Raw genomic sequence first — 25,452 nt, forward strand, 5'->3', positions numbered from 1 at the left:
GTACATTTTCAAACATACTGTGGTTCATTTAGAGATTCTTTTCACCTGAATCTGTCCTTACTGAGCAACTGCAGCCTTTTCTGTCTGCGTGAGCAAAGCTCCAAACCCGCCATGCAGCTCATTGGCTCCGCTCACGCTGATGACTCAAGTGTGCAGGCAGCAGCAGGAAGATGCCTCTCTGTACTGCAGCCCATGTGGGACATGAGACTAGGAAGGCACATTTGATTCTGTTTTAGAACCTTTTTTAAAGCTCTCTCAGGCTTTATGTGGAAGTTCTTGCCAAATGTTTGTTTGAGCGCCATTTGTAGACGGAAGTTTCTGTCCTGCAAGCCGTTCCCAAGTAACCACACAGAGGCCTAATATTAATAAATAATAAATAATAAATGCTCAGCCGCTAGCTAAGGTGTATTACTAACTAGCACTTACAACTTAAATTAACCCGTTTCTATTAATCTGTGTGCTGCCACGTGTCTCATGGCTTTACCTGTCTTCCAGCATGTCTCGATCCCTCCACATCTCCTGGTGATTCCTCTGACTCCACCCTTCTTCATCCCAGCATCCTTAGTTTGGTTGTCCCACCTATCCTTCCTGCCTGACTACTGGCCAGTCAGTGTTTTGTTAAACCAATTCGAATGATCAAATCTTTACAGTACAAAAGGATTATTCCACAGCAGTAAATAACGAAGTGCTTTGGTCACATGGAGCCATTAGCTGCCCTTTCAGAGTCTGGCCACAGAAAGCCCAAGGTAGTTATGTGCATAGTGAGTTGTGTAAGTTGATGCCATAGAGATGCCTTTAAAAGTCTGGTTACCCAAATTAAATGGACAAAACAAAGGAGCAGACTCTATGCAGAGACATCTGTAGAAGGCCATTCCCTGTTTATGTGTGGTGTGTTACCAGTTCTCATCTGGACAGCATAGTTTCTGTTTTCAAAAGCTCCCATGTCTAATCAGTTTCCTCTTTCCTCCTTTGCCCATAAATCATGCCTGCAACCCTCTCCTCCCTCCAAGATGAACTTAGACACACTGCAGTTACTGTCCCACACGGGACCAGTCACCATCCATTCACTGACTTGTTCATCTTAAAGAATACATTAAATAACACAGAGCATTTATGACTATCGAGAGACTTTAAATCAACTGGGATGTTTATTTTTGTGTCTGATCTTTCTCAGATCTCTTCTGCTGAAATATAAGAATAACAGGGTTGTTACTGCTCCATAGGGCGTTTCTGAGATGTAGTTCACATAAGTGGGATCCAGCGTCAACTAAGATTCCGGGGTAAGAGTCCATCATGGTGGAGAGGCGTGCTGGCCGGAGCGGGGAGCTGAGAGATCACATCTTCAACCACAGATTATAAAGAGAGCGAACAGGAAGTGGGGCAGAACTGTACACTCTCAGAGGAGGCAAAGTAGGACAAGAGGTGGAGGTCACAGGTCACCTTCAAAGACATCTGCTGACCAGCTCCTGCCACCTCCTAAAGACTCTACGGCCTCCCAAAATAACATCACCGGACAGAGAATACCATGCAAACTCTGAGCCTGTGGAATGTGTTTCAGATTGAAGCCATAGTAAGGTCCGAGTGTGCAAGGCAGCCACCATCCTCCTTTGATACTAACAGAGAAGCCAGATGATGTTGGGAAGCCCAACAGCTACTATTGGTCTCATCTAGCCCCAAGGCCAGCTGGGTTAAGCTTCCTGTCCCACCCCCGCCCCCCTGCCCGCTCCCTGCCCCCCCACCCTCACCCACCCCCACCCCACCCCCACCCCACCTTCGTCAGCTCTCACTGCCTCTGACCACTGCCCTTCTGCATTTTCACTCCTGCTCCTCATCTCCTGCTATCTACAGAGATGTTCTGTAGATTTCCCTTCGAGAGTCACGGTATTGCAAAGACTCCTGGGAGCTAGGGAGTGCTCTCCACTCTATCATGGGCACACCTTTTGTGTCTTTACACAATGTTGCTTGGAGGAAACTCGCTAACTCCAGTCTGTCCCAAGGCCTCACGCTTTGAAGACTTGATACTCTTATAAGAGACCATTTTGTGTGAGCCTGGGATAGAGTCACTCATCCACAAGGTGGTATGAGACTTGTCAGAACCCAGCAGGCCTCAGTTTTTTATTTTTCATACTGATTAGCAACACCTACACCCTGAAAGCCAGAGAGGCTTTTTCTGAGGCCAGTGGGCCACAGCAGGTCCCTAAATGTAACAGATCTGTTAGTTCCGCAAAGGCTTGTAAGTGACCCTAGCTGGATTCTTTCAATGTTCTCGTCTCCGTGAAGAGTGCTACCACATCTCCTTGCTCAGACCAACCACTGGGTCTTTCTGGACTCCTGCCTTGCCCGCATCTGTACCCCTTCACCTCCCCGGTGCACCTATCCATCCCTCCCCATGCTTCCTCCCTCAGCCCAGTCACCTGACCCCGTTAAGCTCAGTGTCTGGACTCCAGACACCCCCTGAACTCTTCTCCTTATCTCAAACCATTTTCCGTGCAGCTATCAGGAGTGAAAATCACTATTTCTTCCCCCTCCTTAAGACTCTGGGAGCATGAAGCTGTCGCGAGAACATAACCAGAAAGCCATAGCGTAGCCACAGGTCCTGCGTGATGTGCCTCTGCCTGCCTCTAGAACTTGACCGCCCTCCTCCGAGGACTTTGGTGCTCCATCATGGCCTTTGCGTGTTCAGGTGGAAGGGGGGAGTCCAGCGATGGCCAAGCACTAGACACATAAGTCGTCACTGGGTTCATAGATGAATGAATGTCCACACGAGGACTGACTTGCATCTCTGTCTACCTGAACTCCCTTCTCGTGACGTTCTTCCTCTTTTTTTTAAGCTTACGCCCACAGTGACATACTTCCTACAGCAAAGCTGTACCTCCTAAACCTCCCCAAACGCCACCACCGAGGACCAAATGATCAAATGTCTGAGACTAAGGGGACATGTCCCATTCAAGCCTCTGCTCCTTCTGTGCTAGCCTGCCCTCCTGCCACTGTGCCTAGAACTGTGCCTGGCCCTCAACAGGTGCTCCCTAAATTCAATGACTAGTTATCTTTTGGGTGCTGGGGATGGACCCCAACACGTTGCTCACACTAAGCGCCTACTCTACCACTTAAACTCCAACCCTGGCTCAGTACCCGCCCAAAGCTGCCCTGCCTGTCTGAGTCCACCCATAAGGAAACAGGCAGGTAAAGGGTTAGAATTCCAGACGTCGTCGGAGGTTGAAGGAAAGTACGCCAACGCACGGTCTCACCTTGGAGACATTGTAATGCTGCGGACGCATCGCGGAGGCTGTCCACGCTCCTGGCTCTGCTGTGCACCTTGCCTTGACCTTGGACCAGTTAGCTCCGCTTCCTGTTCTCCGCAGATGGGGTGTAGGCTGTTGGGAGCAGCAGTCCCTGTCTAGGCGAGGCAAGGATGCAGATGCCCCCTCCTGTTTACTCTGCGCGCCCCGCACCGGGAGTAGCGTGTGTCTACAAACGCCACAGGCAGGCTGGTGGCTCTCTGACTTACTCTCCCTCTGTGAACACCTCAGACTTCATTTTCAGTCGCTCCTTTTATTTCTCCTCTTAACATTTTCACCAAAAAGAAGAATTTGGGGGGAAAGTGAGTGGTTCAGCGCAGTGTGCCCTGAGGGTACGTTTCAGGTGCTATACCACCCCCTAGTGGTCACAGGTTTATTACTAAATAACTGGAATTTAAAGAAAGCGCCAACCCCTGGATGAGGACACCCATAGTCTTTAAAGCCTTGTCACTTCCACTCCCAAGAGCGCATCCTAATGAAAAGTGACCTGGCACATGGGTGAACATGTTTGTTATATTATCTGTAATATTATCTGTACCAGCAAGTCTTGGAGACCAATGTCTAACAATAAGGGGGCGCAAGCTGTATCAGTAGGAAAACGTTGGGCTTGGACTGGGTACCTTTCAACAGTTCTGAGCACTGGGTGGCACCATTGTGTCACGGATCTCCCGAGTGCGCTGGCCTTGTGGGTAAGTAGGGTGCACACACTAGGGAATTGGGGCATAGCAGGACAGCGAATCAGCATCTTATTCTCAAATGGTTCAAGGGAAGAGAGTCTTTTGTGGTAATATATTGTGCTAAACTAGGTTTTGAGGTGTTCGTGGTTTATTTATTTCTCTATTTACTTATTTTTGAGACAGAGCCTCACTGTGTAGCCCTGGACGACCTGGAGCTTGCTATGTAGACCAGGCTGACCTCAGACTCTCAGAGATCCCCTGCCTCTGCCTCCAGGGTGCTAGGATTAAAGGGATGTGCCGCCACCACCACCACCCGGCTATGGCATATTTTTTATTTGTTTAATTCTTTTATCAGTTTCTGGTGCTGGGAGTGGAACTCAGGCCTCGTGCATGCCAAGCCGAGCACTGCTGGGTCGCGCTCCTGGCCCAGTGGTTCCTGTTTCAGTTTTGTTGTTGAAAGCCTCAGGTGGGCTAAGGGTGGGTCATTGCAGCGTCTGCTCCCCACTGTGCTAAAGAGCTCCGTGCTCCCTGCAGCCTTCAACACCGCCAAGTGTGAGAAGCTGCAGAAGGAGAAGGAGGCGCTGGAGAGGCGGTTCGAGGAGGAGCTGAGGAGGCTGGGCTGGCAGCAGCAGGCCGAGGTGCAGGAGCTGCAGGAGCGGCTGCAACAGCAGTTCGAGGCCGAGAGCGCGCACCTGCAGGCGGAGCACCAGGACCAGCTGCTGCGCATGCGCTGCCAGCACCAGGAGCAGGTGAGTTGGCCGGGCAGCTCAGCGCCAGAAATGGGAAAAGAGCCCAGGGTTGGAGAGGAAACGGACTTGGGGTCCAGTTCACTCTCCAGCCTCATTCTGGCTTTCTCTGCGCCCTGTGCCTAGAATGTTGTCCCTGCAGCCACTATGGCACCCTGTCCTCCTTCTAGGTCTAAGGTTAGCTTCTCGGTGAGAACTTCCCTAAGATTGCAGTTTTACACTTGTCCCTTATTGGTGATCTGCTCTTCGCGTATTCTTTGTGGGTAGAGGTGCTAAGCGAACATGTACGTAGACCTGGTTCTGCACCAGCCACTGTTTCCAATTTGACGGACACTGACTCCATCACCCTACCAGGTAGCCATTCCTACCCCCATTTTACAGGTAAGAAGACAGAGTCCCAGGGTTAAAAGTAAGCCACCAGAACTCTGTTGCGTGAAGTGTGAGCAGAAGTCGCTCGTCTTCTTTGACGGGTGCATTGCTCTTCAGTGCTCATCAGCTCACCTCACCAAACCCCTGCTCCGTTTTCTTTAAATACTCATCCTGTGGGTGGCAGGTGAGTGGCAGGAACAGCAACCTATAAGGAGTTTCAGCGGGCGGAGACCACTCAGCCTATCACCTTGTGTTATGTCTCCTTCACCCGCCCACCCAGCCAGCTCCATCTGCCCTGCTGGAGACACCACACAAAGAGAATAAGGCCCCAGGACCTCACTGTCTGGCACAGGAGACCTTGTGCTGAGAAGAGGTGGTGCTGGGGACACGTGGCTCTCGTGGACACGTGGCTCTCGTGGACACCCGCCCTTCAGGCTGAAGAGGGGGGGGCACATTGGGAACCAGATGGAGTCAGCCTGGGACCTCTGGCACAGCCTGCCACCTGCTCGGGGCTGGTGTCTAGGAGACTGGCAGAGTGCAGTGCGGGGCTGGGCTCCTGGTTGTTGGAGAAGGAAACTCACAGGAGGGTGTTGGAGTGAGTAAACACAGGCTGGCTCCCTCTGGATCCTCTAATGAGGATGCGCGTCTGGGATGGGGGCAAATGGGAGTTTAATCTGGTTTGAGTTTAATGAGGAAATGAGAGCACGTGACGCTCCATTCAAAATACATCTTCTCTAAGTGAATTGCCAAAGCCCCAGTTAATTGCCTCTGGCATGCGGCTGAATGTAAAGCCCACAGCTCCATCCTTGCTCGTATGAGGCGATCGCTTTTCTCCCTTATTGCGTCTGCACTCAGCCCTGCTGGGTAGCAGGCTGGCTTCAGAGCAGAGTCCTGTTACAGGGAATAACTGCTTCTCCAAACAACTAGGGCCGTTTGGTAGGCACACTGGCAGCCTCCTCCGTGGAAGAGCCCAGCATCCCATCTCTGTGGATGGCGGCCGAAGACAGACAGCAGTGGTCTAAGGGGACTCTATCCAAGGTTCCAGCCAGATAAGAAAGCTCTTCAGGCAGCAGAAGCTTCCCACATTACTGATTTTCCTGTTGCTCTGATGAAATGCCATGACAAAAAGCCAGCTTGTGGAAGACAGAGCTTATTTTGGCTTACGGTTCCAGTGGGCCTGGGAAGGCCAGGCAGCAATCAGCAGGCAAGATAGCAGGAGGAGGAGGGAGCTGAGAGCTTGCCTCCTCAACTGTAAACAGAAAACAGAGGGCGACCAGGAAATGATGCAAAGCTGTAAACTGCAAAACCCACCCCCAGTGACAAACTTCCTCCAGCAAGGCTCCACCGCCTGAACCTCCCCAAACACTACCTCAAACCCAGGACTAAACATTCACGTATGTGAGAGAACTTGGGTTCAGTTCCCAGCACCCACATGGTGGCTCTCTGCAGTCTGTAATTCTAGTTCCAGGGTATCTGACGCCCTCTTCTGGACTCCTTAGGCACTGCATGCACATGGTACACAGCCATACATGCAGGCAAACACCCATATACATAATACAAATAAATAAATAAATAAATAAATAAATAAATAAATAAATAAATAAATAAGAAAGAGCAGTGGTAGGAACTTTAGTGGGTGGGGCCTGGCTAGAGGAATTAGGCAACAATGCACGTTTTTGAAGGCCTCTCCCTTTCTCTCTGCTTCCTGTCCACTGTGAGGTGAGGAACTTCCTTCCCCACAAGCCCCTGCTGCCATGGTATTCTGTGCAAGCACATGGGCCACGTACTTGTGGACTGGACCCACTAACATTGTGAACTAAATCTTCCTCTGGGTCGTTTCTGTCAGGTGTAGGATCACATCGATGACAGGGCCACCAAAGAACTTGAGGACCTAGACACATTTATCTAGATTTGTGGTTTTAAAATGTCAGTTTTTGACACAACTATAGGTCATGAAATAAACTGAATTACTGAATTTTATTTGTAAGACAATGTGGAACAAAAAGAGATTTTTGTTCCAGGTTTCTTCAAGTTTTTGTTTGGTTTGCTGGCTTTTGGGTTCTGTTGTTGTTGTTGTTGTTGAACTGGTTTTGGATGTGAAGGGGTATGTGTATGTACCCATACATGCACATATACTGTTACAGTGTGTGGTGGAAGTATAAGAGATTATTGACCAAGAGTTTGGATAAACACTGCACGTGTATTATGTCTAGGAGAGGCTTGCTATCCCGGGGAGAGGGTATCCTGAACAGTTTCTCCAGCAGGGCACACACTTGAAGGTAAAACCATGACCAAAATAAAACAGTAAGCAGATTGAGGGTAACGAGGGACCAAGAGGAGCCATTTGCAAGCGTGGTCGAAAGTCAGGCAGAAGCTCTGCTTGGTCTGCATTTGGTCTACGTTGGGGTGTGTGATCACAATGATACAAGAAGAACATTTTATTTTGTTATTATAAATAACAAATAACAAATCTCACTTCTGGAGATTCTCACTGTTCAGACATCATCAGGATCAATATAGCTTGGTGCTTTCTAATCCAAGATAAGCTATAATTATGCTTCAACTTAGTCCCTACACCAAGTATGCCACCATGATCAACCAGGTCACACCCTACAACTGCCCAGGGCCTCTGCAGGATAATGGGAACATGCTGCATGTGCCCAGCCACCCCCAGGACTCTTAGGGCCCAGGGCTGGAATGGCTGAAGAACCTGTGAATATCCCCACTGGTGGAATTTGTTGCCCCCCACCCAATAAAAATGTGAAAACCAAACCAAATAAACAAACAAAAAAGAAAACACTGTAGGCAGTACAGTCATTGGGTAGAGGAATCAGAAAGTATGAAAATGAGGCAGGGTGTGTTGCTCATTGACAGAGTGGTGGCTTAGCATGTATGTGCAAGGCCCTGGGTTCAGTCACCAGCACTGAAAAATGAAAGTGAAAACAAAAACATCCAGGGTGGGCTGCACACTTGTGATTGAACACCTGGAAATAGACCTTCAAGCAGAGATTGTAAACCCTTCACAGGAGCAGCCCCGAGTGGCCTGGTCAGCAGAGAGGCCCAGCAGGTGGCAATCTGGAAGGCAAGCTTATGCTTGGGACCTTGGTGAAGGGGACATGTGTGAGCCTCCTGGCCTCACCTAGGAACTAGGGAGAGAGTCCTAACTTGTCACTTGCTGGTGGTACCTGGAGAGGAGGCTGTCACTGGGTGTGTTTGAGAGAACAGCTCCACTTGGGTCAGACTGGGGGACCCTGCTTATCCCTGCCACTTACTAGCTCTTGGGTGAAACATGTTAAACCTAAGCCCTGATTTCCTCATCTGCAAAATGGGCATAGACACGCCTACTTCATGAGGGTAGAGTAGGCTAGGCTCTAACTGAGAGCTTTGGAAAGAGTAGTTCCTGCTTACCTGACACTGGGAAACCTTGAGAAGAGGCATGGGGGACTGTTTTTCCTGCCCCATCACTTCCTTGCAGGGTGAAGGAAAAGCATGTGATGGGGTGGTCCAGGACTCTACAGAGGTGGCTGAGACAGTCCTTCCTGGTAGAGCTTTTTTTGCTTTATTTTGTTTTGTTTTTTGAGACAGGCTTTCTTTATTTAGCCCTGGCTGTCCTGGAACTAGCTCTGTAGTTCTGCCTCTGCCTCCTGAGTGCTGGGATTAAAGGTGTGCACTGCCACTACCTGGCTGCATTGAACTTGTATCTTTCTGCAATGAGCCAGGTTGTGGCAGTGACTCCAGAAAATGTCACCTTACCTACAAATCCTGACTTCACTTTGGTACTAGATTGGGAGTGTCAATCATCCCGGCAGAGTAGCTTGTCTTTGGCAGGATCACTGACTTTTTCTTCTTATTGAGTTGCACCTATGTTTTCTAAGCAGCAAAGATATTCCCACCCGAGCTCTATGGATAACCAGTAACCCTGCCTTTCCTTCAGGTGGAAGACATCACTGCCAGCCACGAGGCTGCTCTGCTGGAGATGGAAAATAACCACACAGTTGCCATCACAATCCTGCAGGATGACCATGACCACAAAGTTCAAGGTATCTACCAGGCTGTGTGCAGCAGGCCCAAGTGTCTCTGTGACAGCACAGAGGATCCCTCCTTCCCTCCTTCTCTGTCCTTTTTTCCTTTCTACCGCAGCCTTTGTGGTCATTCCTGTGAGAAGAAGAACTAGAAAGCAAGGCTTCAGGCAGGGCTGGGGAAGCTTGGCTAGCATGCAGTAGGCCCTGGGTTCTATCCCCAGGCCCATGTCTGCAACATTACAATCCAGGCAGCTATTTCTGTCCTCCAAAGGAGTTAGGTAAACCTTGAAGGAATGTTAAAATCCGCCTGAGAGTCTTACCAGCCTGAATTCCACGTGCAGTGAGGACATGAGATTTTTTTACATCTCCTTGGGTAACTCAAGGTGGAGTCAGCATCAGGGGCCGTCCTCCTAGTAGGCACGGACAACTGGGGCCAGGTCCTGCATGTAGCCTGATTGGACTAAGTGCCCTTGTGATGCTCTTAGACCATGGCGGCATCTCTGGAGTTCTTACTCCTTGTCCACTCAGCATGGAGCAAATTTAAGTCTCCAGATTCTTACTGTTCCCATTTGGGAACTGAATTATCTTCGCACAGTGGTTTCATTGTGGCTTGTGACCCCCAATGGGCTTGTATGTTGGAGGCTTGTTCCAACTGTGACAAGTGAGAATCGATGGAGCCTTTGAGAGAAATCCTTAGGTCATTAGGGATGTGCCCTCAAAAGGGACGGGGACACCAGTCTCTCTGACTTCCTGCATGTGAAGTGACTGCTCTCTCTCAGCTACTCTGTGCTGGCCAACCTTGCTTTACTGTAAGAATATATACTTGAAATCATCTGTAAACTGTTGCTGACCTTCTGAGCTGTGGTTGGTCGGCTCTGTTGCTGTGGGTCACGGGGAGACAGTACATCAGAGGAAGAACAGGTCCTGGAGCGGAGCCACTTAACAGGCAAAAGAGAACAAGGAGGGAGGCAGAGTGGGCAGACCTCCCCCCATGAGAAGCCACTTCTCAATGGTTCCACCGCCATGGGCCCTTTCACAGGTGGACCTTGGAGGGACTCTCAAAATCCAACTGTAGCACCCAAGAACTTCACTCCAGCAGAGTGGACACTGAACCCTACCTTTGAACCCCTAAAACTATGAACCCAAACAACCCTTTCTCTTTATAAAGTTAGGCTGTCTCATGAGCTATATTGTTACAGTAACAAAACAGACCAATGTGAGGGTTTTGTGCACATTCTAACAATGCTACTGAGTCTAACTAAGATGTCCCTTTGTGGAAAAAGAGGTTTTTTTTTTTTTAAAAAAAATAAGTTTGTTTTTGTGCGTGCGTGCGCGCGTGCAGGTGTGCATGGAGGCCAGGAGATGGCGTCAGATATCCTGGAGCTGGAGTTAAACGCAGTTGCTAGCCCTCCGATGTGGGTGCTGGGAACGCACAGGGACTGCAAAAGCAGCCAGTGCTCTTAGCCATAGCGCCATCTCTCCAGGCCAGAAGAGCTTTATTTATACTTTCACATAATTTATACCAATGTGTGAGTTTGTTTTGGTTTTTGTTATTGTTATTTTTTAATAGTTTAGTTTTTATTTATGTGTATGTGCATATTATATCTGCATGGGGATTATGTGCACGTCATTGCAGTGCCCACAGAGGCCAGAAGAGGGCATCAGCTATCCTGGAGTTACAGGCCGTTATAGGCCTCTGATGTAGATGCTGGGAATTGAACTCGGGTCTTCTATAAGAGCAGGGAGCACCTTAACTTCCTTAAGCATCCCCCCAGGTGTGAATTTTGTTTGTTTGATTTTCTTTTCTCTTCCCTTCTTTCCTTTTCTTTCCTTTTCTTTTATTGAGACAGGGTTTCTCTGAGTTGCCCTGGCTGTCCTGGAACTCATTCTATAGATCAGGCTGGCCTCCAACTCAGAAATCCACCTGCCTCTGTCTCCCAAGTGCTGGGATTGAAGGCACGCACCACCACCACCCAGCGTGAATTTTGTTTTTAAATTTTTCCTCCCTTTACTTATTTTTCCCAGTCAGTTGGTTGTCCAAGTATCTATTAAAAGTAATACAATTTAACAATGAATCGATCTATTTTTAATATAAGAATTTACATCAGAATTTTTAAAATTGTTTTAAAAATAGTCTTTCTAGCAACAAACTGACTGTGCAGTATCTGATGCTCACACTGTCTCCTCCCTCAAGCCCCTTTCCCAAATGCCCGAACTGGAGACAAGAGAGAAAAGTGCCCCGAGAACTGGTGTCTTGGATTATGCATCCAAACCCTCAGCTACGCACTGAAATGACCTAGAGACCTTAAAAGACAACTGACATGTAGATCCTACCTTCAAAATGCCAGGCTTTCCAACACTCCAATATGCAGCAGGAAATGAGAAGAATCACTTTAGAGAGCAGATAGGACAGAGTTTTATGACTTTGAAATAAAGAAATGCATTGTGGGAAGCCAATATTATATAGTAAACAATGGTATTCGCTCTCCCGTTTCCTTGGGGTGTGAGAACCTCTGACAGTGCCCATTCCCAAGCTACAGACAAAGTGCCCTAGGGAAAGGACTTTGAATGTATGGATTCCATAGATTATGGTATACCTTCCTCCTATTTCCCCCTAGATTTCCACACAAATAAGCCTGGTAGTGTTTTTTTTTTTTTTCTGACAAATGAAGTCTTCCTTTAGATACCACATCCAAGGCCTTTGAATTGTTATATATGATGTTGAGATAGTATGGATCTATATAATAGGAGCTTAAAATTCATTGTGATAAGTAGGGTAATGGTCTCAGTGACCATTAAAACTAATCATACACAGAAGCAGGTAGACCAGAAGGCCAGTTCATATAAAGTCAATGAAAGCAGGGGCTGAAACGATGGTTCAGTGGGTAAGAGCATTTGTTGTTTTTGCAGAGGACCAGGGTTCAGTTCCCAGCACACACATGATCCTTCATAACTATCTGTAACTCTCGTTCTTTTGACCTCCCTGGGCACCAGTCACACACATGGTACACATACATACATGTGATCAAACACTCCTACACAAAATACCATAAATATAAAAAGTCAATGAAATCAACTCAAACTTTACTTTTCCAGAGATGTAAACTTTGGCTGTGAATGAAAACTAGATTCTTAACAGCCCTCATCACCATAGTTAAAGATCTGAGCTGATGGAAATCACTTGGATTTTCCTGATTACAGCTCTTGGTGGCCCAAATGGCAATTGTTAGTATCCAGGACTCTTCTCGTTCCAAGAACAGGATTTAGGCTGATCAAGGAGATCATCACCCTTCTAGTCATACCACAAAAACAAATTGCTGGTCTTCCCATCTGGAAGGAACAGAATGCATTTGCTTAACACCTACATCACCTGCATCACCTGCATCACCTTCACCTGCATAACCTATAAGTTATTTACCTGGATGTGGCTTTATACAGAGCAGTTATCCCAACCCCCTGAGACAGAGCAGCCAACCTTTCCTTCAGGCCAAGTGTCTTATAACTAGTCTTTGTTCAAGCAAATCCTTGCACTCTCTAGTCCATGGAGTGTGGCCCAGAGGCCACCAAGATGTCCTTGTTGACACAGCACTGATCCCTCAACCACACCATGAACTCAGCATCAAGCATGGTTGGCAAGATGTCTCCTCCAGTGGCACCCTGCTTGAAAAGCTCCTTCCTCAGTCCGACAAGGAAGCTTTGAAGTTGGGAGGGTAAATCCCAGGAAGGGAAGAAATCAACTGTTTCGTCACTAGAGGAAAGGTGGGACTTTCAGCTGGCGCTGTTGACAAAGGTTCTCACATGGCCAAGATTGTGCAGCATACAGAAGACGTGTGTATATGTGTGTGTGTGTGTGTGTGTGTGTGTGCGCGCACGCACGTGCGTGTACTTTCTCTCTTTCCTCCCTCGTCTCTTTCTCCTGCTCACATCTCTCCTTCTCTCATAAATCACATTCTGATCACCACAGTCAACTTCGAATGAGCAGAGGAAACCTTGAATCCACTCTGGCCCGCCATCTTTTGTCATGTGTCCTCATCTGCCGCAACAGCCTTGATTTATGCTTTTCAAAAGAAAGGCTCACTTAGCAATTTGATTTCTTCTTTTCAGAACTGATGTCTACCCATGAATTTGAGAAGAAGGAATTGGAAGAAAACTTTGAAAAGCTGCGGCTGTCCTTACAGGTTAGTGCTGCTAGTGAACAGCCACAGCGGCATGCATGCTTGCTTGCAAACATTGACCTAACACCTGTTTCTTCAGTGACATCTCTGTCACAATGAGCCCTTCCCACAAGGAGAGATTCCAGGGTCATAGAGAAAACACTACAGACAACCTAGAGATTGGGGTGTAACTCGATAGCAGAGTGGTTGGCCAGCATGTCGCCGAGTGCTTTCTGCTCCAGCACCCGACGGCCGGACAATTCTGTAACTCTCCACCCAGCAGAAACTCTCTGAGCTGGATATTGGTGTAGGAGGATAGAGCCACTGAAGCCAACTTCCTAGTGCCACTAAACTGCTCGTTTGGACAGTTAGAGATTCGAATCTCCACCCTGTCACTTCTTACTAGCTCTAGATCTGGGATAATGATGCACCCTCTGCCAACCTCAGTTATTGACCTGTGAAATGGGGATAACAGTAGCTTTCTCAAGACATGAGCAGATGAAGGAAAGCAAGGTGTGAGGCTGAACAATGCTGGACTGGTTCATAGTGAGAGCCAAGAAGGAAAACCAGCTGCTATGAGGAGCTCCAGCAGCGCCACATTTATTATTAGCACGCCATTTGTTCGCTTCTGAGAGGCCCGTGCTGGGTCACATGGCTGACCAGTGATAGAAAGTAGCCTACAAGGGTCAAAAGTCATTCCATCCTGTCTTGATGGCTGCAGAGTCCTTCTATCCCTGCGGGTCTGTTTAGAACAGTGAACAAGGCAGAAAGATGTCGCTCAGATGGTTCAGATCCTTCCTGGGTAGTGATGGTTTAGACGTTTATGTTGTTTGGGTTCTTAATGGTGAGAAAGAGGCTCACAAGGGATACTTCCTGCTGGGCGGTGGTGGTACATGCCTTTAATCCCAGCACTAGATAGGCAGAGGCAGGTGGAGCTCTGTGAGTTCAAGGACAGCCTGGTATACAAAGTGGGTTCCAGAACAAAAACCAGAGAGAGAGAGAGAGAGAGAGAGAGAGAGAGAGAGAGAGAGAGAGAGAGAGAGAGAGAGAGTGACTTCCTTAGGTAACTCCTGAGAAGTATGGTGTGGGAGTCGGATAACACCAGACATTTTATAGGCCAGTCTGGAAGGTGCAGACAATGGCGGCGTAACCCAGTGCTGACCCAGAGGAGCTTCTTCAAACCCGACATTTCGACTGCTTAGCTCATGTGAGCACACACTCCCAACGACAGCTGTATTGTCCCCGTGTGCATTTAATGGCAATATGGGGACTTTCGTTTCTTAAAAATGAAGGGCAAGTAACTGGAAGAAAGAGAAGAGAGGAAACGTGCCCAGGAGAGTGTGAAACGGAGGCTCCGCCATGGTGAACTAAGAAAGCAGCCCCGTGGGCTGGCACACGCGTGGGGCTGTTGTGCAGAATCACCTTGTTTGCACGCCCCAGCTTCCAATCACGGCCTGAGGCCGTGTCTCTTGCCAGAAGAGTTCATGAAAGCCCCTGGCCCCTGTGTTTTAATCCAGCAGAAACGGGGGACTTGTGGGCTCCTCGGTGAGCGATCTGCAGGGGAAGAGGGGCTCTTTAGTCACAAAGAGCCCAGAGCCACTGTCCAGCGCCCTTCTTGTGCTCTGGTGACATGGCCGTCACCGTGGCTCAGGTTGGGTTAGAAGGTCTCCTTAGCCACATTTCCTCTGAGGTTGAACAGGAGCCGAATGTACCACAGGCGTGCCTTCCTCCCTTCAGCACACAGTCGGCCACGGGGCCGCTGGGGTAGTGGGGGAGAATTAAACCGGATGAGAATGGATGGCTCCCTTCATAGAGCAGCCCAGCCCTGAGGTCAGAGAGAGCAGCTGGGGGTCAGCAATGAACCTGGAATGAGAGGCTCCCGGTGAAGGGCAGCTGGTTCTCTTTCCCATATTCCAGTTAGCTTTTCTGTTGCTGTCATGAAACACTGACCCAAAGCAACTTGGGGAGGAAAGGGTTTATTTGGTGGACAGGTCACAGTCTGTCAGTGAGGGAAGCGAAGACGGGAACTCAAGGCAGAAACCTGAAGGTAGGAGCTGATTCAGAGACCACTGAGGAACGCTGCTTACTGACTTGCTCACCTACCTTTCTTGTATAGCCCAGGGCCATCTGCCTAGGGATGGCTCCGCCCACAGTGGGCTGGGCCTGCCCACGTTAATCATGAATAGAGAAAATCTGACGGAGGCAATTCATATTGAAATTCTCTCTTCCAAGCTTGTGTGGGGTTGATGAAAACTAACCACCACATCCCCAGCTGCCCAGCCCACGGTGTCCATCCATGTGGCCCCTGGGGGAACTTCTCTTCTTGTCCCTTGCAGGACCAGGTGGACACGCTGACTTTTCAGAGCCAGTCTCTGAGGGACAGAGCCCAGCGCTTTGAGGAAGCTCTGAGGAAAACCACGGAGGAGCAGCTGGAGGTAGTCACAGCTGCCTGGGCCACTCAGGGGGTGGGTTCCCCTGCAGTCCTGCCTGAGGACGAGGCCTCCACATTGAAGACTGCTGGTCCCAACATCACTGGGATGTGTACACAGCACCTCTCCCCAAGACGGACCACAACCATGGGTCTCTCTAGCAACCTGCCATTTCTGCCAAATCCCACAGCACTCCTCAGGCAGGGTCCCTGGGTGCCTGTGATGTCTCTGCCTGGAAACAGCCCACACCCTGCTTCTCCAACTGTGCTTTAGGCTGGCATAGGACAGGGCCAGCTAAGATAAGAATTATAAGGTTGAAGGCAATTTTTTTTTTCAAGAATAGCTGGGAAACCTCCCACCATCTAATGCAGTGCTGGAGAGACGTGGAAGTTGAGAATGAGCTTCTTCTATTGAAATATTATCCTGTGGGGTTGGAGAGATGGCTCAGCGGTTAAGAGCACTGGCTGCTCTTCCAGGGGTCCTGAGTTCAATTCCCAGCACCCACATGGTGGTTCACAACCATCTGTAATGAGATCTGGTGCCCTCTTCTGGCCTGCAGGAAAACACAGAACACTGTATACATAATAAAAATATAAATCTTTAAAAAAAAAAGAAATACTATACTGTGTTTACCCTGTGGTGTTGTGGATTGAACCCAGGGCTTCATACATGCTAGGCAAGTGCTCTACCACTGAGCCAAATCTCTAGTCCCTCCTCCTCCTTCTCATTTTGAGACAGAGTCTCATGGAAATGCCTAGGCTGGTTTTGAACTTTCCACCCCTCTGCCTCTGCTTCTTTGAGTGGCTAAAATTATAACCCTAAACCGCCACAGCTAGCTTGAATTTTTTCAGTGTTGTCTGTCTGAAATTCCAGTTCCAACTGATGTCCCGCCTTTTTACTGCTTGCATCCACCAACCCTAACATGTCATTATCATAAGTGGCTTTTTTTTAAAAAATAGAGAACAGTATCTTTAATACAAGGAACATGTTAGAATTTCATACCTGAGTACTGTATTAACGTCAATTCCACTCCACACTCTTCCCCCTCCAGTTCCTCCAATGTCCCAACTCAACTTCATGACCTCTTCTTTGATTATTATTGTGACATACATACAGACAGACAGACAGACACACAGACAGAACCTGCTAAGCCCATCTAGTGTGCCTCATATGTACATGTGTTTAGGGCTGATCACTTGGGACTGGATAACCCATCAGGGACTCGTCCCTGGAGAAGACTGATTCTTCCTCTCTCGGTAGCCATTGATTCTCCACAGCTCTTCATCTAGGGATGGGGCCTTGTGAGATCGCCCCCGTTCATGTTGCTTTTTAAACCACTTGGCTTGTTTTCTATGCATGAGCTTATGGGGACTACTCACGGGCTCAGGTGGGACATGTGAGGTCCCAGCACCCTGTGAATCCTCTGGAAGGATGTTCAGAGCCTGTGTTACCCCAGGAATTCCCCATCAGAGGCACTGGCACCTGCTCCCTCACAGATGCTGAGGCCACACACTGGGGGATCATGGCAACACCACACTGAGCCAATTCATAACCTTGGGTCACAACAGGCTGTGCCAGGAAGCGGGCATCATGCCCACCTTCTCTGCCCTTGTAGATTGCATTGGCTCCATATCAGCACCTGGAAGAAGATATGCAGAGCCTGAAGCAGGTGTTGGAGATGAAGAACCAGCAAATCCACCTGCAGGAGAAGAAGATCGTAGAGCTGGAAAAGCTGGTGAGTTGGTCTGCTTGCTCCCGAGACTGACTCTGGTGTCCTCCCTGATGACAGTGCTCAGTGAGGCATCCCCCGCCCCCGCCCCCGCCCCCGCCTGCTGCTCACAGGTGAACAGGAAGCTCACAGCTGAGCCTGGAAGCCCCCCTCACACAGCCAGGACTTCTGACAGGAGTCCCAGTGGCCTCCTTCGGTTACTTCGACAGTCCTTGCCATGTCCTTCCGCCACTGAGGCGACAGCAGGGACTGCCCATCACTGCTGCGCACCGGGCCTGGGCAAAGCTCTGTCCTTCCTTCCCAACAGCTCACCTGGGCAGGAGGTACTGCCATGAGTACGAAAGAGAAGCCTCGGGAGGGGACTGTTGTACCCAGCCTGGGGGTGGCTGAGCCTATGTGGCCGTCCTGGTGGAATGTCCCCAAATCCTCCCATGGCAGAAGGAGCAGAGAACTCAGTCATGGGGTCCACCTTCGTGAGCCAATCACCTCCAAAGACCCCCCACATCCTGGGACTGTCACCGCAGGGAGTGGGCTTCAGCGTAGCTGCTGAGGAGGATCAGGAGCATCCAGTTTATAGCAGAGACTTTGTGCCTCAGTCCTCAGCTGAGTTCCTTAGAAACTAGCCCAGGGAAACCCCTAAGGAAACACAGCCGTGTTTCCCCCACTTCCTAGAGGCCCAGGGCTAGTGTTCCTGAAAGAAATTGACAGTGTAGAGATACCGACCTCTGCAAGAGTCAGTCTTCAATAGGAAATTGGCCCAAAGCCCTAAATAAATAGTTTACTTTTTCTTTATCATTATTTTTAAAATTTGTTTAAAAATTACATATCTATGTGCCTGACTGTGTGTGGGTATGTGCATGTGAGTGCAGTGCCTACTGAGGCCAGAAGAGGGCATCAGATTCCCCCTAGAGCTGGAGTTACAGGTGGTTATAAGCTGCTTGACATGTGTGCTGGGAACCAAATTCAGGTCCACAAGAACCACACATGTTTCTGATGGCTTGAGCTGTCTCTACAGCCCCCTTTGTTTATTATTTTAAAATAATTATTTGCTACTATAAAAGAGGAAGAAAGGATGTGTACGTTGTAGGAAATTACAAAATAAGATAAACAAAAACAAAAAAAATTAAAAGATATTCCAGCTAAGATTAAAGGTGAGTGGTGGCACTCACCTTTAATCTCAGCACTCTGGAGGCAGAGGCAGGTGGATCTCTGTGAGTTCAAGGCCAGCCTGGTCTACAGAGCGAGATCCAGGACAGCCAGGGCTACACAGAGAGATCCTATCTTGAAAAACCAAACCCCTCCCCCTCAAAAAAAACCATGTTCCTTCTCCTATTAACACGTCTCAGAGGTGTGTCTTGATACACACATGCGCACACACACACACACACACACACACACACACACACACACACACACACACACATTTTGTCTTGTACAATGTTTTGTAGCCCACTTCCAATGAACAGGTTTTCAAATTTTTTGTTTGTTTGTTTTGTTTTGTTTTGTCCAGCTAGGGTCTTGCTGTATAGTCTACGCTGGCCTGAGACTTGGGATCCTTCTGCCACCGCCACCAGAGTGTTGAGATGACAAGTGTGTGTCACACCTTCAGATAAGAGTTAGTTACTGGACATCTCATCCCCATTTTTCTCTGGAACATTCTTTGTGACTGGTTTACCAGAACCAGGATCCGCCCCGGCAGCAGCTGCTGCGTTTGGTCCACGTGTTGCTCTCTGTCTGCAGGCATCTCTTGTTCCATGGGCGCATGCTAGGCAGTGGCAAGAGAGCTGTGTCTGCTACCAGGGTCCTGGGCAATGGAGGTCACGTGGCTTGTTCAAACAGCCCAGCGCCTACCACGGACCACAGGGGATGCACTGGCCTCATCTTGCCATGTATCCTGGCTAGGGTGACCCTCAAAGCAGCCGTCTACCTTCCTCTTAGTGACCGGACTGTCTGCATAGGGCTACCCACAAGGCCCTGGGCTGATCAGGCCACGATCCTGGGAATCTGTTATTTCCTGCTTCCTGGCAATAAAGATGAAGGCCAGATAGGGTGCCTGGCCCCAGTCCTTGGCAAGGATCCCTAAGTCCCCATGGGCAAGTGGCAGTTTTCCTTCAAGATTAGCTATGTGAACAATCAGTGTCCTTCCCTCTTTCATCCAAGCCTAGTGGCTCACCCCAGTCATTGCAGCAGCTGGGAGGCCACAGCAGGAAGGTTGCCATGTGTTCCAGGGCAGCCTGAGTCGCATGGCAAGTTCCGGCCAACGTGGGCTACAGAGTGAATCCTACTTAAAAAGAAAACCTAAACTTGAGTGAAAGCACACATCAGCGAGATCCCACAGTGACAGATGGCATAAACCGGGAAACAGCAGCCATTATCCGCTTTCCCAGCTGAGTGACACGGCTCCCTCCCTCGGTCTTTAAAACTGACCTTTGCTTCTGTATCTTTCAAAACAAAGACTAACAGGCTTCTTCACTTTGTGTTTCTGGCTGGAAAGGAAAAAGTGTACCCGCAGTACTAGGTTCTCTCGCCCAGCTAATTCAGAACCACCTGAGCCACCTGGGAAGGGACAGAGATTCATGACACATGACCACAGGACCCACTGGTCAGACAACGCCCCGGTGGTATCCACAGCTTGTCTCTGACCATGACAGTGACCTGGAACATTCATTGTAAAAACAAAACCAACAAAAAGCAAGCTGTGTACCTGGAACTCAGAACTAGCGCTCCCTCCCTCCCTTCCTCCCTCTGTCTCTCTCCCCCTCCCTCTCTCTCTCCTTCCCTCCCTCTTCCCACCTCTCTCTCTCTCTCTCTCTCTCTCTCTCTCTCACACACACACACACACACACACACACACACACACACACACACACACACCGAAAGTGTGTCCTGCAGTGCTTTTTACTACCTATAATGCACTCTGGCATTTTCTGTTCTGTTTTTCTGAAAAGCAAAATGCTGGTCCTGTAGCCATCTCACCTGACTTCCCAGCCCATGAGGCCATTGCGGAGAGCAATTAGCCAAGTACTGTTCTGGCAGTTCTCCAAAGTGCAGAAGGCAGGGCCGCTGGCTTGCTGCTGGCCTGTGGGAGTCCTTCACTGTGTCCCTCTCCTAGGTGGAGAAGAACATCATCCTGGAAGAAAAGATCCAAGTTCTCCAGCAGCAGAACGAGGACCTCAAAGCAAGGATTGACCAGAACACGGTTGTCACCAGGTGGGTGCGTCTGGCTGCTGACGGCACGTCCTTCTCAAATGGCTTTACTTGATCATCTGCATGTCCCTGTGTCCAGCCTGAATAATCGGGCGCCTCTCAAATGGTCAGAAGAGAAGCTCATGGCTGTGCCCACTCAGTGCACATCCTGGCTGTGCGTCACACCCTGCCCCATTCCCTAGGACAAGAGAGTGCAGCCCCCAAGCATGGGCAGCAGGGGCCCCACAGCACAGGAAGCAGTGATTGCTTCCTGGAGACTGGGAGAGGGGCATCAGCAGGGTGTCCCCAGGCTACAGAGAACCATGGCTGGGTAACAACCCCAAGAGTCCAGAGGCTCAGGTCAGCTTCTCCCTACAGGCTCTTCTCTCAGCAGCCTGCATCCAAAGAAGGAACAGGAGTCACCCTTGACCCCAGCTCAGAGTTGGGTAGAAACAGGGCTCGGAGGCCAGCTGCAGGTTGTCTCATTCGGCAAGGCTAGGTCACCGTAGCGTGTAACGAGTCTTTTTCTGTCCAGTGGAGCCAGCTTCCCCCACACACACAAAAAAATGACACAGAGACTTATTATTAATTATGAAAGCTTGGCCTATAGTTTAGTCTTGTCCCACTAGCTCTTATAACTTAAATCAACCCCTTTATATTAATCTACATTTTTGCCTCGTGGCTCTTTACCTTTCTTCCATCTTGCACTTCCGGTCTCCTCTTCATGTCCTCTGGTGTCTTTCTCACACCTAGATTCATCTCCTCTTCCTCTCTCTCTGCCTGAAAGTCCCACCTAACCTCTTCCTGCCTAGCTATTGGCCATTCAGCTCTTTATTAAACCAATCTGAAGGGCCTTGGTAAAGACACATCTTCACAGTGTATGAAAAGATTATTCCATAACACAAGTGAGACCGGGCCTTTCCCACTCAGCTGGACCAGTCTCCTCATGCAGCCATGATGTATCATCCGATGTATACACGCACAAGCTCATGCACACACACTCCGGTGTACACGTGCACACACATGCTCATACCTACACTCATACACTCACACTTGCATGCTTACACACTCACTACATGCCCACACATACCCAGCCACCTTCCTCAGACAGCGAGTGCAGGTGTTGGCCCAGAGTACGGCTTCTGGACTTTAGCCCATCCAGTTGTAAAATGTATTTGTACTTCCTGTTAGTTCCTTGAAGAGGCTGTCATTTTTAAAAAGACAAAATGGGCTAGACAGGTGATTCATTGGTCAACGGCACTGGCTACTCTTCAAGAGGACCCAAGTTTGATTCCTGGTACCCACATGGCAGCTCACAACTATCTGTACCTCTAGTTCCAGGGGATCCAACACCCTCTTCTGGCCTCCAAAGGCACTGAATACAAGTGGTTCTCAGACATGCATGCAAGTAAAACACTATACATACAAAGTAAAAAAAAAAAATATTAAAAACATGCAACAAAGTCAGCAACTTAAGCATCATAGCATCACTCCCTGCCACACACACATGCACAATTGGCTTTTCTTCCCCCTTTATCAGCAAACAGTGAGTAGGCATCTGTTTCCTGGGTGCCATGCTGAATGCCAGCCAAGAACATAACAGAGCCTTGAGCGTGCTCTCTAGGCTTTTGGTCCAGCCGACAGGGAGCTCTACAGCAGAGCTAATGACTTCGGTCACAGAGGCGTGGACCCAGGGCAGGAGGTAATGGCAAGATATTCCCAGATGATTGGCAGTTGTCAGTCAGTACCCTGACATAGTCATGGGCAATTTCCATCTCTATAAGGGCCTCCAGCAGCATGCCCATACTGCCTACCGTCTCCCTCCTTTCTACTCCAGCCTCTGCTCTTTGCTCTGAGCACACAAGCACCTCCCAAGCCAGCAGACACCTGTGAGCTGTGAGCTCCTCTTGTCCTCTGCCCTCCAGCCTGCTTTGAGTGTCATCAGTAGGCCTGACCATGATTCTTCCCCATGCAGACAACTGTCGGAGGAAAATGCTAATCTCCAGGAATACGTGGAGAAAGAGACCCAGGAAAAGAAGAGACTGAGCCGAACCAATGAAGAACTGCTTTGGAAGCTCCAAACTGGGGATCCCACCAGCCCGATTAAATTGTCTCCAACATCCCCGGTGTACAGAGGCTCTTCCTCTGGACCCTCCTCTCCAGCCAGAGTCAGCACCACACCGAGATGACATCGCTCCGCCACCCGCAGGAGCTCAGGCTTCTGTCCGCCGGACGGAGTGCTGGCCAGGTGCTGGTGGCCGTCCTGTGCGCATGCCCGGTAGCTGCATCCGCATCTTAGGCAGCGTCCTCTCTGACCCCTGTGTGAGACCGTCCTGGTGTTGGCACGTAGAAAGGTGTGAGCAGCAGAGTCCGGTGTCTAAAAACGTTTTAGTGTAGTTAGAGGCAAGAGAGAAACTAGTTAGAGGCAAGAGAGAAACCGCTCCAATTGTTCTTGAGAGGTGAACTTTCACAGCAGAAGTTAGGTCCGTTACACACAGCTCCGTTTGGAATACACAAAACCCTCCCATACTACTGCGTGGGTATATTCAGACATGTGGCGATTCTGAATTGCATTTTTTTATAACATAATGCGCTGACATATTTTAGTGATGGTCAGCAGTTTTCTAAGTTGTGCCTAAGAATTATTGGGAAATGAAAATGCATTTCTACCTAGTTTCCTGGAAATATTTCTACCCAAAATAGAGAAAGAAAAAAAAAATGGAAAAAAAAAAAAAAAGATAGAAGTACGTCTCTCTGCCACTGAGTGGTACCCTGCTTAGCACAAACACCAGCGATGTGTAGATGGTAACTGCCTTTGGAGCAATTAGCTTCTTAGTCCACATTAGGTGGGGTCCCTGCTACCCCACTGCAGGATTTAATTATGACTCCTCCCATCCTGAGAGGATGAAATGTAGCGGGGGAAACACTGAGGGGTCCAGTGGTTTGGCCAGTGTTTTTCCCCTTAGTGATTCGTTATAGTTTTTGAAAACACCAGTTTGGCTCTTTTCCCCTCTAAATAGCATCTTAGAGTCCATCATCATCAAGCTATTGCTGCATCCTCAGGAAGACATGGAGGAGTGTGACCTTTGTAGTGAGGGTGAGCATGAGCTTGGAGAAAAGCGATCCCGTGCAGGGCCCATCCTCCTGAAGGAAGAGTGCTGATAGGGGCCACGTTCAACCCGGCACAGAATAAGGACGAGTCTGCCTGTTGCTGCCTTTCACAGGCAGCGCCCCCACCCCACCCCCCGTTTTCAGTTCAATTCTTTGACTCAACCCCATCACCACACATCAAGATGGCTCAGGGGTTCTAGTCAGGGCTTCCAGAAACCAACCTTTCTGTCTGGGGGAGTGGGGTGGGGTGAGGTGGGGTGGGAAGCCAGTTCTAAAGGTGCTAGATCATCCTTCTTGATGGAGGATCACTAGGGCTGCGCCTGGCTGTGGTCCCATCTTAGCCCTGGAGGCTCTCCCAAATAAGGGAGGCCAGTGTAACAGCCAGCCAGCAGCCAGCAGCTGCTGAACTGGTCTTCGTGTCCAAGATGGTAGAGTTAGAACATGAAAAGTATTCATGTAGTGCTATGGAAGATTAGAAGCATGACCCACAGAAGAGAAGTAGTTTTATCAGTCAATACAGTGGTGATAATGATACCTTTGTTTCCTGTATATGACAAAGACCCTTCACTTCCTAAGCATGGGCCTGTCTTTGAGCATGCCCAAGATGAGAAGAGCCATGGTGTCAGCTTGTCCAAGGACACACATGGCTAACACTGAGGCAAATGTGGTCTACATCCCTCCTGTGGCCAAGTTGGGCTTCCTGGTCTCAGGTGCATCTGACTATAACCAACCTCCACGGGGCTTGCCCATTCTGGAGACATACACAGTAGTTACACATTAAAGAAACAGGTCTTTTTCCTTTAGCTCTGCATGATACCGGGATGCTGAGTTGGGCATTCCCGTAAGAGTAGCTCATGCCACATCAGTTCAACGCACAGTTCTTTGTTCTTCTAGCAGGCACAACCTGCAGACGTAAGTTTGGTGGCCGCTTAGCGCTCCCATCTAGGACCCGACTCCACAGCGGTCCCTGCTGATGGCAGGTACTCAGCAATACAGACTTGGATGTGAGTAGAGAGTGTGGTACAGTATGTTAGGCTGTTGTGGTCAAAGTGGTAACAATGTTAGATCTGTGTACCCTCATTAGGTGGACAAGAGCTTTGCCCTAACCAGCCTTGACCTTGGGCACTTGAACAAATTTCCCCATGGCCCGGGCTGTGTTTCTCCATCACAGACACCTCTCACGTATGGTGCCCCACTTGAGTCCTGAGACCCAGGTGGTCCAGCTGCTGTGCCTCTCCTATGATCCTCCTGTCTCCACGCTGCAGTGACCAGGACCTCTCAGCATGGGAATCTATCTGTCCTCATCCCCAGGCTGGGACACTGCGTCCTCCCCTTGCCACAGACGGACCTGCCAAAGTGCTAGGTTCATGGAGTCAGGAGGTCCTGCTGGCCTGTTCCCACTCACTTGCCATAGGCTGGGACCAGGTTCTGGTGATGTCAGGATGGGTTGGGGGCTTGGGGTCTGGTACTCTGGGATTAGTTGAAGGGGCACAATGTTCTTTTTCCTGCCCCTCCAGTTTCTGTGTTCCATATTTGTGTTGAACTCTAATGCTTATTAAAATGAACCTAAGGGATTTTCCATGATATCTGTGTGATGTGTGTAACTGGAGACACGTCCCATTCGTGCTTGAGATGCCAGACGGTGAAGCAAAGCTGTTTGGATAACCACCTCTGTGTGGGCTGGGTTGACTCTGCTCCCAGACTCGGCAGGTCCAAAGCTGTGTGCCTGC

The 25,452-nt window shown here is 49.3% G+C and overlaps 1 protein-coding gene across 7 annotated transcripts in view; it reads left to right on the plus strand.

Annotated features, from left to right (window-relative positions):
• Positions 1-25,306, plus strand: part of Mtus2 (microtubule associated scaffold protein 2) — a 370,144-nt gene extending 344,838 nt beyond the window's left edge. For all 7 annotated transcript variants that reach the window (XM_052754545.1, XM_052754543.1, XM_052754544.1 and 4 more), the window contains 7 exons: positions 4,511-4,725; positions 9,026-9,131; positions 13,218-13,291; positions 15,604-15,702; positions 17,312-17,431; positions 20,538-20,635; positions 22,587-25,306. In XM_052754545.1, coding sequence (XP_052610505.1) covers positions 4,511-4,725; positions 9,026-9,131; positions 13,218-13,291; positions 15,604-15,702; positions 17,312-17,431; positions 20,538-20,635; positions 22,587-22,800 — 926 coding nt within the window. In that variant the 3' untranslated portion in view covers positions 22,801-25,306. The remainder of the gene's footprint in view (positions 1-4,510; positions 4,726-9,025; positions 9,132-13,217; positions 13,292-15,603; positions 15,703-17,311; positions 17,432-20,537; positions 20,636-22,586) is intronic.
• Positions 25,307-25,452: the final 146 nt, after the last annotated feature.

The sequence above is a fragment of the Peromyscus californicus genome, unplaced genomic scaffold, assembly GCF_007827085.1.
Source record: "Peromyscus californicus insignis strain IS unplaced genomic scaffold, ASM782708v3 Scaffold_2__1_contigs__length_46816999, whole genome shotgun sequence".
Lineage (NCBI taxonomy): Eukaryota > Metazoa > Chordata > Mammalia > Rodentia > Cricetidae > Peromyscus > Peromyscus californicus.